The 14051-nt window shown below is 32.5% G+C and overlaps 1 protein-coding gene across 1 annotated transcript; it reads left to right on the top strand.

Moving 5' to 3' along the window:
• The first annotated feature begins 7063 nt into the window (after positions 1 to 7063).
• Positions 7064 to 13862, top strand: LOC115991625 (calmodulin-binding protein 60 B-like). The gene is made up of 8 exons (XM_031115445.1): positions 7064 to 7662; positions 9204 to 9279; positions 9691 to 9749; positions 10382 to 10875; positions 11088 to 11248; positions 11345 to 11548; positions 11938 to 12178; positions 12665 to 13862. Exons 1-8 carry the CDS (start codon positions 7550 to 7552, stop codon positions 13210 to 13212), a joined length of 1896 nt encoding a protein of 631 aa, XP_030971305.1. The 5' UTR covers positions 7064 to 7549; the 3' UTR covers positions 13213 to 13862.
• Positions 13863 to 14051: the final 189 nt, after the last annotated feature.

Below are 14051 nucleotides of genomic sequence, written 5' to 3' on the forward strand. Positions count from 1 at the left end.
GTTATAGGTCTTGTATGAGACTCAATAACAAATTATTGACACAGTAGTTATGAAAATTATTGTGGTCGTACTTTGTAGCATTATTCTGTGTTGGATTTTGTATCTTATTGAATTTATGCTTCTTGACCCTACATAAATTTGATTGCCAAGGCCTTGTGCATTATTACGTGCATTTGATATTTTGAAAGATTCCTTTTCTTTAGCAGTGTTTGGAGGTACATATATTATCCATCATCATTCATCTTAGAAGGGGATACAGCTTAAGGTCCAGTGCATCAGTGCACAGGACCCATTATGATACGTGCACGACCAAAAACAGGATTCTGGATTTTACCATTTTGTGATCACTATTGTCATAATATTTTACAATCAAAACAAAGACTAGAAAAAGACTTTGATTGCAATTTTCCTGGTTTCACCTACAATGGGACAGAACGGGAAGCAACCTTTTGTTGTTATGTAATGATGCTAGATTAAGAGGGGTCAAATTCTTCTGTCCTGGGTCAGTACAGGAAGCCATGTTGTGTCGTAATGTGTCTCAGATTAGATACACACTGGGAATTTCAGAGTAATGGACCCCTTGCAGTTATGGCAGCTTAAATGTTTGTGTTAACGCTTTGTGCTATTATGGAAGTTTTGCATTAAGACATAAAAGTCCGTAAGAGCAGACATAATAGTTCTGCTGTGGTCTTTCAATTTCTGACAACAAAGTTTTGTCCAGCAATTTTTGGCCAACTTATAAAGTAGTTGATCGAGATCGATAAAAAAAAAAAAAAAAAAGTTATAGGTTAATGTAAAAATAATTATCCTATATTTACTATCGATCACTTCGCTCATTCTTGTTTGATTGCGGGCCTGGTCACCATTTCAATAAGTTATGACAAATATTGTGGTAGTAGAAGAATTTATTTCTAATCGCTCATTCTTGTTTGACGGCCTGGTCACGAGGACTAGTAATCTGTCTTGGTATTTTGAACGTGTCATGTTTTAATAGCATAACCTTTTATTGGAATGGCACGCAAGTTGCGACCCTTTGATTGATATATTTTTAAACTTTAGTATATATGTCATAAACTTTCAGGTTTCATCTAGGGAAAAAAAATAGTGGCATTTCAGTTTTGTGTTAGCAATGTTTTGCCAACAACTTATAATGTATACGATTTTGATCGGTAAAAAAAAGAAAAAAAATAAACGAATTAATGTAAAAATAATTATTCTCTATTTACTATCGATCACTTAGATAATTTGTGACAAACATTGTGGTAGTAGAATAACCGATTTCTAATTACTCACAAGAACTAACATGTTGCTTCGATAAGTTATGACAAATATTGTGGTAGTAGAACTGATTTCTAATCGCTTACAAAAACTGGCACATTGAAAGTCTGTCATGGTATTTTGAAAGTATCATCATGTTTTTATAGCATAACCCTTTGATTGATATATATAAACTTTAGTATATATGTCATAAACTTTCAGGTTTCATTTAGGAAGAAAAAACAGTGGCACTGGTGCCGGACTGGTATGCTTTGCTACAACGTGTGGACTTCAATGCATTTTACATGTGTGTCTAAAATCTCTAGGTCTCGTCTTTTTCTCGTCTCTTTAGCTCTCCTTGAATAGAGCCAAGGGCTCATTAATTATTGTAGCATTTTTGTGCATAATGACTCATGGCCAATATCAGCTGTCAGTACTTTCAACTTACAAGGCTTTTCCTCACAGGAAAAAGAACAGTAAGGAATAGAACAAAAATAATTGAAGAGATATTCTATCCATTTTTTTTTTGTCTAGTAGTTTGGTATGAATGAATTGAATTATTAGGAGAGAATTTCACTTCTAAAACTCATTCTTTGTTATGAATGAATTGAATGAAAGAAAAACTCATCCTTTTTTTTAAGAAATAGTAGTGAATTACCGATTTTATTCATACCATAAAGAAGAAAAGCATCAAAGGTGAATGATACATTAGTAAATTATATATTTCTTTTCTTTCAGTTCAAATTTGTTCGTATAATATAGAAAAAATACACCAAATTTTATTTTATTCATTTACGACCTAGTCATTTGATTATATTATAAACTCAAAAACATAAAGTCAATGTTAAGAATAAATTATATGCTCATTTGAACCATTCTTTTCTTAAAAGGGGAAGGCAAAAAGAGAATATAAGGCATAGTTTTCAATCAATTGTGCATTAACACCTTGGATAACTTGAGCAATTCACTTCCACCACTTTCTATGCTATGCTATGCTATGCCATGATAAATTCTTTTATGCTTTGATGGATGAATAAACTGCCCAAGAATCTTGAAAAGCGTCACACTTGAAAGAGGATAATATTAAAAAAAACCATAAAAACCTGATATTGAAAGAAAAGTACAAGTGTTAATAGATATTGCTTTAATGTGTTCATGCAGTAGGACCATAATGTAGGAGTCTTTTGGCTGAATATTGTAAAAAATGAAGTTTATTTGTAATATGGATACTGTTCAAACTTATTTAGCGGAATGAGGAGAGAAGCAAATTTCAGTAGCATCATTACCGAAATTTTGAGAAAAAGTAAGAGAGAGGAGAGAGAAATGATGTGACGGATGTGGGAGAGAGAAAAATGAATTTTAGCAATGATGTTGCCAAAAAAAAATAATAATAAATTGTGGCAATTGAATTGCTGAAATTGGAGGATTAAAAAAAAAAGAAAAAAAGAAAACTAAACAGTAACAAGAGTAACACTACGACCACAAACTATTTTACTATATTTTTAACAAACTGTTGTTATGGCCAATTTTTTACTGATTCTCATTAGGGCCCACCAATAACATTACTTTTTTATTTACCAATAATTACTCATCACATCAACAGTTTATGAAAGTTTTTGTAAAAAAGTTTGTATTTCTAGCATTTTGCCGAAAGGGGAGGATTTAACCAACAAAAAAAAAAAATCAATTATGGCAATTGAATTGCCGAAATTGGAGGAGTAAAAAGAAAAAAAAAAAAAAAAAAGTGGATTGTGGTAAAATTAATGCTACAGCCACACTTTTGGATGACTAAAAGTGTGTATCTCTATAATTTTACTCCAAAAGTGTGGCTGTAGCATTAATCTTACCACAATCAAGGTTTTTTATTTTTTATTTATTTTGGCAATTCAATTGCCACAATTGAGTTTTTTTTTTTTTTTTTTTTTTTTTTTTTTTTTTTTTTTAAATCATCCACTTTTGGCAAAATGCTAGAGACATAAACTTTTTTACAAAAACTTTCATAAACTGTTGATGTGATGAGTGATTATTGGTAAATAAAAAAGTGATGTTATTGATGGGCCTTGATGAGAACCGGTAAGAAATTGGTCATAACAACAGTTTGTAAAAATATAGTAAAATAGTTTGTGGCCGTGGCATTACTCTTGCCAATGTTTAGTTTTCTTTTTTTCTTTTTTTTAATCCTCCAATTTCGGCAACTCAATTGCCACAATTCAATTTTTTTTTTTTTGACAACATCATTGCTGAAATTTCTTTTTCTCTCTCTCACATCATTTCTCTCTCATCTCTCCTACTTTTTCTCAGAATTTCGGCGATGGTATTGCTGAAATTCGCTTCTCTCCTCATTTTCCCAAATAAATTTGAACAGTACCCATATCACAAATAAACTTTAGTTTTTACAATATTTAACCAAAAGACTCGTAATGTATAGCCAAAATAGTTAAATAGAAAGAAAGAAAAGTCCCCACTTTTTTGCGTGAAGAAAAAAAAAAAAGCAAAAGAGCAACACATGAGAGAGTGCACATGTTAGAGAAGGACATTGATCAACCCTTGAGGATGCACATAGCTAAAAAAAAATGGAAACATATAATATATAACTGGGCTTTAATGATATTTTTTTTATAGGATAGTATTTATTACACATTTATATACATTTACACATTTGTTAAATAATGTGTTTGAAATTGTGAGTTAGACTCGCGATTTTAGTATTATTAAACACGTGCATCTGCACATATGTGATATGTGTGTAATAAGTTTTTATTTTATTTTATTTATTTATTTTTTATTAAATTTATAATTTCAGAAATATTTAGGATACCGTGGAACACAAGACTTCTTTACTCTTCAAATCTTAATGTTGTGGACTAATTAGGCTAGGACTTCTGGCAAAAAAATGAAAAAAGTAGGCTAAGACTTTTGTTCTTATCCTATACCGTGCAAATAAGGCCTACGTTCTTAAGTTAATAATGCTTGCCTTGGATTGGATTTTTTGTTTTTTGCTTAGGTCATGAGTCAGATATTTTTACATTAGCGGACTGTTTAGGATCCACATATTTTACTAAAATTAAATTTTTTTGTTGAAAGTATTGTAAATAAATATAAAAATTAACTAAAATAGTACAATAAATCCTATAAATAATTCCAAAAAATAGAATGAACTCATAAATAATAACAAAAATAAGTTAAATAATAAAATAACCTAACAAAATTAATCATGCCAAACACATTACATCACACCTTTTTTTCTTTCTTTTGGATTTTTTTTTTCTTTTTTTGGTGTAGTAAAAAGAAAAACACACAGTGCACGCATACACCTTCCTATCTTGTCACTTCGATGCTTCACCAACAAAATCATTGACTTGAATTCTAATTTAAGGCGTGTATTAGAATTAATTGATATTTTTGACCCTTAAAAAAAAAAAAAAAAATTCTCATTTTGGTCAGAAGAAAAAGTAAATTCGAACTTTGTTTCCTTGTTTTTATTTGTCCTGTCCACAAGACATTTCTCTCTTGTTTATCTTTGTTCAATTTACTCTTTGCCGTGATTCAAATTCAAAATTGTTCCTCAACTCTCTTCAAAAAAAAAAAAAGTTCCTCAACTTCTTAGCCAAAAATAAAAAATAAAAAATTGTTCTTCAGCTATTACAATTTTTGTCTAGAACAAGGTTTCTTTCTAAGTTTGGAGAGAAACTTTACAAATTTATCATATATTTTTATATTGAGTGTGAATTTTAAAAAGCTAACCATTAGATTGCATGTTTTTATTACATCCTTAATACTTACAAAGTTTCAAGAAGATCAAAAGTTAATTACTATGTCATCAAATAAATATTATAATTTTAAGTTTTTGTGATCTAAAGTTGTGTATAAAAAATAAGTTAATTTATTCAATAGTAAATAACATCTGATTAGAAAGAGATTTGATATGCATGTTAAGAATATAAAAAACATGAAATTCAACGGTTAGATTTTTAAAATTCACACTCAAAAAAGATATATATGAGAAGTTTCACAGCTCTTACCATAATTTTATTGGTGAGTGACTACTTACTATTTTTATTTGGATTTACTTTTTGTTTTTGTTTTTTAATCTAACATCCACAAAAGAGCATATCAGTAGAGCGTTGGGTATGGGAATTATTGAGAAAAGTTTTGCTTTTGTTTAAGTTTTTAAGCAAATAAACTAGTTTTAGCATTTATTTTGTTGTTGTAATAAACTAACTTCCAATTTTTTTTATAAAATATTTAACATAAAAATTACCAAAATTATATCTTTTAATAAACTCTATACAAATAAGATACTAGAAATAAGCAAATTTCAAAGGTGCACAAGAATTGTGACATTATCTTTTATGGAAGATTATTAAATATTTTTAGAGGACATTGAAGTGGTGCACTCACCTTTCACATTCATGATAGAGTCCCATCATAAATTTAATTGGTAAGAGAGTACATAATAATAAGACTAAACTCTACAAGAAAATAGTGTAAAACTCAAGTTTTACACCATTCAATCCAATCATGTGATATCATCATATCAAATATTAAAAATAGGCACAATTACACCTAATCAATTATAATACCCATCTGAAAACCCAACCCATAAGTGTTGTATGATATATTGAGTTTTAAGTAAAAAAATAAGGGTCATGTTAACGGATGCTCTTAAGACAATTGTTAATAAATCATAATAAGAAAGTTTTTACATTACTTTCATGAAAATATAAAAAAACTATCAACAATATTTATTATTTTATTATTCTTCCAATAAAATGTTTATAAAAATAGTTTCTAAATTAATATGCTTAAAGTATTGGTTAACATTTTCTAAAAACTAACGTGTTAATCTTTTATGAACAAGTTTGGAGAGAAACCCTACAAACTCATCATATATATTTATATTAAGTGTGAATTTTGAAAATCTAACCGTTAGATTGCATGTTCTTATTACATTCTTAATGCTTACAAAATTTCAAGAAAATCAAATATCAATTGCTATATCATCAAATAAATGTTATAATTTCAAGTTTTTGTAATCTAAAGTTGTATATAAAAAAATAAGTTAATTGATCAAATAGTAAATAATATCCGATTAGAACGAAATTTGATATGTATGTTAAGAATATAAAGAACATGAAATTCAACGGTTAGATTTTTAAAATTCACATAAAAAAAAAATATATGAAAAATTTGAAGAGTTTCTCTCCAAATTAATTTGGAGAGAAACTTTGTTCATCTTTTATTAAACTGTGCAAAAAGATGAATTTTATTCTCTATCCTGCTCAAATTCAGACACATACTCATCTCTATCCAAATCAATATAAGAAGCACACACACAACACAACCCTGTCCTCACCCACACACAACCCCACCACCCCTGACACCCCCACATGCCTAATCATTATAAAACATTGAATGAGATTCCCCCAAACCTCAAAAAAAAAAAAAAAAATCAAACGGCCCAGATCTCATCATCATTTCTGAGCCCCCACCACAGTCCAACTACCTTGCAGAGATTCTCACTGCTCCAGCCGTCACTGTAAGCACACGCACTCGCACTCACATTCACAGACAAACCGAAACACACAGAAACAGAAAAGAAAAATAAAAAAAGAGAGAGAGAGAGAAACATAAAGAGTGAGAAGTGGCTTTCAAAGAAATTGCGAAAGTGTTTGCAACGAAAATTCGCAGACGCTTCGACGAAACTTCTCAGATACTCTATAAAGCAAAAAAAAAAAACAAAAAAAAACAAATACAACAAAACAAAAATTAAAAAAAAGACTCTTAATATATTTTTTTATTTTCTCTCTTAGGTTTTTCACTTTCCCGCTTTCTTTTCTAATTTTTCACCTTTTCTCTTTTTTGCTTTTCTCATCCATTCGAATCCGCGGCACCCACACTTTTTTTTTCATTTTTGGTTCTCTTCTCCGTTTGGTTGCTGAGAAAAACAAAAGAAAAATTAAAAATAAGAAAGACGAATCAAGACGGATTCTCATGCGTGTTAACTTTTTGTTATTTTCTTATTAAAGTCAAACTTTATATAAGTTTATTATTATTTTTGTGAGTTTCGGGTGAAGCTTCTGTTTGGTTGCTGAGAAAATACCGAAACGGAAAAGGAAAGGAGTAATATAACTGTGTTTACTTGTTTGGTTATGGAAGTAGATAAAATTGGTTTTAAGCTTATAGGTATGTTTGTTATGTAATTGGAAAGTTGGTATTAGAGGTGTTAAAAGAGTTTCTCACAGTTTCTCAGCAGCCAAACAAGGACGTTAACGTTTGAAAATTTGAAAAAATGCAAACGAGGTATATGGAAAGATCGAACAGCATGGCGAGAGAGAAGCGAGGCTTGGATTCTACTTCAGCTGAAGATGGCCAGCCTGATAGGAAACGACCTGCTTTAGCGAGGTCTCTCTCTTCCTTCAAAATTTGAAACCATTTATTTTATCTTATTCAAATTTTGCTTCATGCTTTGTTAAATTGGTTTAATTTTTAAAGCTGAAATGTTAAATTTGAGTTTGGTGTTCTTTGGTTTAAACTTTCAGCTCGAAATTTGTTTGTTGCTTCTATGGTTGTAGTTGAACAAGAAATGTGAAATTTGGTGTTCTTTGGTTTAAATTTTCAGCTCTGAATTTGTTTGTTGCTTCTATGTTTGTAGTTGAACAGGAAATGTGAAGCTTGTTCAGTAGAAACTGAACCAAGAAAACTGTTGAGAAAATTACGTTTTAAAATATGTAATTTAGAGAGTGTAAAAATTATATCATATAATTTCAGAAGTAACAAATTAAACCATGAGGTTTCAAAAAGAAAGAAATTAAATTCTGGAATTTCAAAAAGTAATAAATTAAAAATTAGTCCATTTAAGTGTATTGTGTTTGGGGTTTAATATAGTTTGAGAGTTTATTCTAAAAAAAAAAAGTAAACTGTTGAGGGTTTGTTTTGTTACTTTTTGAAATCTCATGGTTTAATTTGTTACTTTTAAAACTGAAGGGTTTAATTTATTACTATTTTTTAAAACTCTAGAGTTTAATTTGTTACACACTTTTAAACTATAGGTATTAATTGAATTATTTTTCAAATTAATTTCGATTCTATGAAGGGTTCTAGCAAACTTAGTTCTTGATAATTTGTTGGTTATTGTTCTTATTATCATTGTATTCTTTTGGTAAGCAGAGTAATTGTTGCTTATTGAGTAATAAGAAGTTAGGAACTTTGTAAATTTGGTCTTGGCTATGAGTTGGTTTCATGAAATGAGAAAAGGGTGTGTGTATAAAACTGATTTTGATGTTATGAATAGTTTATTAGAGCACCAGATTGTGATGCTTTCTGAGGGTTGTGGTGCTCTAACTGTGTAACAAATGGGTGTCGGTGAATGCATTTTTCCCTGCATGTAGATGTGTTGTGGGTTGACCTCAGCTAGGAAATATAGTAAGAGGTTGACATAGGAGTGTTCTTGTTACATCAGCTGCAAACACCGAATAATAATATATGTAGCTATATATGTCTTCTTCAACATGGTAACTTGCTAGCCTTTTCAGGCTACATGGTTTATTATTCGGAAGTAATCAGGTGCATTCTTAATCAAAGTTGATTATCATGTCCTTTTAACTTCAATGATTATCTACTGTAAACCTTTGTATTGTTCTCTCATCGGTAAAGTTGGTTTACCTAGTTTTGTGTGTGCGCATGTGTATGGTTTTTTTTCTCCTCCAGGTTTTGATGTTTCTAATATTTTTTTACTTGTTTCCCCAATATATTATTGGGTTCTGTTGTGACTTACATGGTCCAAACATCCCTGCTTCTGTACCTAAAAGTTTGAATTGGATTTTTAACTTTGAATTTTCAACAGTAATATTGTGGAGTCATGTGTTATGTCTTTCATTTTGTATTTCCCATGCAATGTTGATAGCCTTCAGATATTGTTTCTCAAAAGCTCTGATTTCATGCAGTGTAATTGTTGAAGCTCTAAAGGTGGATAGTCTGCAGAAACTTTGTTCATCATTGGAGCCTATTCTCCGGAGAGTTGTAAGATAATTTTTCTTATGAATTTTGCTGTTTTCCATGAAGATTTAGGATGGTTTCTTTTTCATGTTTCACCATGAAGTGATAAATTCAACTTGGCTACTGCCCAGTTGGTGATTAATTTTTTATCATGGGGCTTAAAGACATTGGTTATTGGAAAACTATGTCTTACTAATGTCAAATATGTCTCTCTAGCATTTGATGGTCCAGTTTCTTATTCAAAATTATAAACTAGCCAAAAATGTGTTGGTTGTGTGGTCTTTGTGATTCCAACATGTTTAGAACTCCTTTGAAGGATTGAAGAAGTGTCTATGCTGTTTGGTTGGAGTGTTGGACATGCTAAGTGAAATTCTTGTATATTGATTTATAATTTTGGTGTAATGCTTTTGATGTCTTATGTCTACCACTAAACAGGTCAGTGAAGAAGTGGAGCGTGCTTTAGCAAAATTAGGCACTGCCAAACTTACTGGGAGGTATTATTGTTATTTTTGTTGTTATAATTATTATCATCTTGTCTATGCTCATTAAAATAATTACAAACATAATTTTTTTACACTTCAAATCCTCAAATGAATATTATATTTGGTCTGTTTGTAAAGAATATATATTCTTCTTGTGTGTGACCAGTAAACAAAGAACATGAGTACATGACAAATCCTAGGCTTCTCAACTCCCCCTGCCCCCCCACCAAACAAAAAAAAGAAAAAGGAAAACAAATCTATATCCTCTAATATAACAGATCCAAAAGAAATCTAAAAAACAAGTCAGAGAGAGAGAAAAAAAGATCCAGAAGGTTCTCATGATAAGCTCCTCTCTTGCCACCTACGGTATTAGCTCTTGCTGTAATTTAGCATGGAGGTTGATGTTGGGCTTAGATACTGTGGTGCAATAATTTGATAACTTGTCCATTGAGCCAAACCACACCGGGTCTGGATCTGAGATTTGTTATATACATGTTTTACTCTTTTGGCTTTTGTTGCATTTCTTTGTTTTTCTTGGCTTTTGCCAACATCTAATCTATTGTTGCCAATAGTGTGATTATATGAATTAATGATGAGATATTCATGTCAATAATTTGTTCCGGGTAATGCTTGAGAAAATGCAGGTCTTCTCCTAAACGTATAGAAGGGCCTGATGGGAGAAACTTACGGCTGTGCTTCAAGTCTAGGCTGTCTCTTCCTCTCTTTACTGGTGGAAAAGTTGAAGGGGAGCAGGGGGCTGCAATTCATATTGTTTTGCTTGATGCAATCACAGGCCATGTTGTCACATCTGGTCCAGAATCTGCTGTGAAGCTAGATGTTATTGTGCTTGAAGGTGATTTCAATAATGAGGATGATGAAAACTGGAGTCAAGAAGAATTTGATAGCCATGTGGTGAAAGAGCGTGAAGGAAAGAGGCCACTGCTGACTGGGGATTTGCAAGTAACACTGAAGGAAGGTGTGGGAACACTAGGTGATCTAACCTTTACTGACAACTCAAGCTGGATAAGGAGCAGGAAGTTCAGGCTAGGACTGAAGGTTGCCTCAGGCTATTCCGAGGGCATTCGTATACGCGAAGCAAAAACAGAAGCCTTCACTGTTAAGGATCACAGAGGAGAATGTGAGTTCATAATTTGCACCAATAATTTTATTCACCTAGGAAAAAAAAGGCCATATGCAGATAATGGGGAATCAGAAGACTGAATTACCTAGGATGCATCTATAGGCAACCCCAAAATTTTGGGACTAAGGATCCGTTGTTGTAGACTTATAGTTTTATTCCATATATCAGGCATGCGTCTGTTGGTAACTTTGCAATTTTTTGCTTTACAGTATACAAGAAACATTATCCACCTGCATTAAATGATGAGGTTTGGAGATTGGAGAAAATTGGCAAAGATGGGTCATTTCACAAGAGGCTGAACAAAGCTGGAATTTGTACAGTTGAAGACTTCCTACGGCTTGTGGTTAGAGACTCGCAGAGATTGCGGAATGTGAGAATGCTAAATTTCCCTGTCAAATTCAAATCCTTATATATATATATATATATATATATCAGTTCTAATTATTTTTCTATTCTTATGTTGTAGATTCTTGGAAGTGGCATGTCAAATAAGATGTGGGATGTTCTTGTTGAGCATGCAAAAACTTGTGTTTTGGGTGGGAAACTCTATGTGTACTATCCTGAAGATGAGAGGAATGTTGGTGTTGTTTTTAACAATATCTATGAATTTTGTGGCTTAATTTCCAGTGAACAATATTATGCAGCTGATTCTCTTTCTGAAAGTCAAAAGGTAATAGTTTATCATCTTTCCCATATCAATTTGGATGATCATGTTGGTTTGTGTTCCATCTTGTGGTTGACTAATGTTCTTTTAGGCATTAACCTATTACATTAATCTTACTGCGCCATAATTTGTCCATGATATTAGTATCACTTTTGTTTTTACATTGGGGATCTATTCAAGTATGGAGGGAGAAATTAGACCATAATTAGCTTTTACTGGAATCTAAATGAGCAATAAATGTCCTATCACCCTACTCCAGCTTTTATTAAAATGAAATTTTATGATGGCCAGGCCCTTTCTTATTTTTCCCATGGGCTTGTTAGAAATGCTTGACTTCTAGGTTATGGGAAAAAAGATGGAAGTTTCGAAACTCAGATTTGTTTTGGTTCTTGCAGGTCTATGTTGACACCTTGGTGAAGAAGGCGTATGACAATTGGATGCATGTTATAGAGTATGATGGCAAGTCTCTTCTGAGCTATAAAGAAAATAAGAGCTTGGATGCTTCTCAAACTGAGGTCTTAGTGAACTCACAAGATTATTCAAATTCCTTTGACCAACAATTCGCCCTACCAAGCCTTACTGTTCCAGTTCCTTCAGAGCAGCCTGCTATGAATTCAGCAGGCCTAACAGTTGCAGGTCTAATTTTTTTTCTATAAAATTATAATAGTTTATATTACAATATTTTGTGGGTTTATGCATTACAATAGTGCTGTTAATTGGGAAAAAAATTCCAGTTCAAAGTGAAATAGAAAAATGGAATCAATTTGGAAGGTAAAAAAAATTGAAGTTTTTAAGGACAGATGTGAAAGAGTTTCAATAGTTTAGCAACAGAGAGTGAACTAAAAAAATCATGCAAACTTTAGGGATGAAAACAATAGTTTAGCCTTTAAAAAAAAAACATTTTACTTAGAGAGATGGCATGACATGAAGAACACTGAACTGTTTTGATGTCTATACCATCAACTGTTCCTAGCAACCCTTTGAAAATGGCTTTTCATTGTGGATTGTCACTGTCTGTGTCTGTCTTAAAATCCTTCATTACTCATTAGGCCTAAAAGACTCAGCCTGTGCACGCATTAGCTCTTCTATTGGTTTCTGATTATGTGTTCTCTCTCTTTCCAGGATATAATGATAATACCAGATTCTCACTACAGCCTCAGAATGTGAATCTCAATGCTCCTATTCAGTTTGATGGCACTTCAATCCCTCTACAGAACCCATTGATTGGCAGTTCTCACCAAGCCCAGCTTCCAAGAAGTGAAAATGTGATGGCCCTTGGTCCACGAGAGACATCCACATCAGTCTTTCAGACGGTTGGTGCATCCAATCTAACTTCTTATAGAGTTGAAGAATTCTTCCCAGAGGAAGAGATTCGTATGAGAAGTCATGAAATGCTTGAAAATGAGGATATGCAACAGCTGCTTCGTCTCTTTAACATGGGAGGTCAAGGACCTGGCTCCATGAATATGACAGAGGAAGTATACCCTTATCCATCAGCATATATGGGAACTCCATCTCTAAACTGCAACTTCGATGATGATCGGACTCGGTCATCAGGAAAAGCTGTTGTAGGGTGGCTGAAGCTAAAGGCAGCCCTGAGATGGGGCATCTTTGTTAGGAAGAAGGCTGCTGAGAGACGGGCTCAACTTGTTGAGTTGGATGAACCATAGATGTGATCTGTGCAGCAAAGCTGATCCGGTTTTGATGTTAATATGCTTCTTCTTCACTGCCTGCCTGATTCCTGTCATGCTGAAGTTCCTAACATGGTTCAGGAAAAAAAAAAGGGACTATATCCATGGGCTTAAGCTGTTGGGTGGAGACTTGACTCTTAGCTCTTGCTGTTCCTTGGGTCATAATCCTGATATCTGAAAACCTGTCTGTTTTGTACAGTGCTAGCCTGTACAGTAAGCTTATATCTTCTGTTAACAACTATTTTGCAGTTGTGTTTTACTCATCTAAGATGTCCTCTCAACATTCTGGCCAGCTAGTTTAATAGACCTACAAAGCTAAGCTGTTTCTACTGAAGATGATTGCAGATGGTAGAGATAACAAGAAGATTTTAGCGAGGGAACATTCTAGGTGGAAGTTTAGTATCGTTCTTTTCCGTCATAGTTGTTAGTGACCAGGGCAGAAGTGATGGTTAAAAAAATAATCTCACTTCCAGGCATGGCTAGCATGTTGTATCTTTTAAATTCTTAATTATGCACTTAGTTGTAGTATGTTAGTTAAAATCCAACATGTCATTCTGCATTGTAACACGGGAATAATAGTTAATAATAGTGAACTAGTGATAAAATTGCCGGATCATGTTTTGGTGGCTCCTCATTGAATGCTTTATAATGGTCACTTGCATGATTGCTCTGATACTTTTCTATATGAGATGCATCATCTGTACGTGTTAGAAGATTAAGTTTAGTGAGACTTTATTAGTTTTACGTAGTTTTCACCCTAGTATGATAAGAATTAACTGAAATTGCCCGCTCAGCTTGCCTTCTAACTTTACTCTCTT

This window comes from Quercus lobata, chromosome 5 (assembly GCF_001633185.2).
Source record: "Quercus lobata isolate SW786 chromosome 5, ValleyOak3.0 Primary Assembly, whole genome shotgun sequence".
Lineage (NCBI taxonomy): Eukaryota > Viridiplantae > Streptophyta > Magnoliopsida > Fagales > Fagaceae > Quercus > Quercus lobata.

Bases quoted from the DNA above. Each gene is read 5' to 3' on its own strand.
- LOC115991625 (XM_031115445.1), top strand. From the start codon at position 7,550: ATGCAAACGAGGTATATGGAAAGATCGAACAGCATGGCGAGAGAGAAG. The intron at 10,876-11,087 runs GTGAGTTCATAA...TTTGCTTTACAG, and splicing joins TAAGGATCACAGAGGAGAAT to TATACAAGAAACATTATCCA. The intron at 12,179-12,664 runs GTCTAATTTTTT...CTCTCTTTCCAG, and splicing joins AGCAGGCCTAACAGTTGCAG to GATATAATGATAATACCAGA.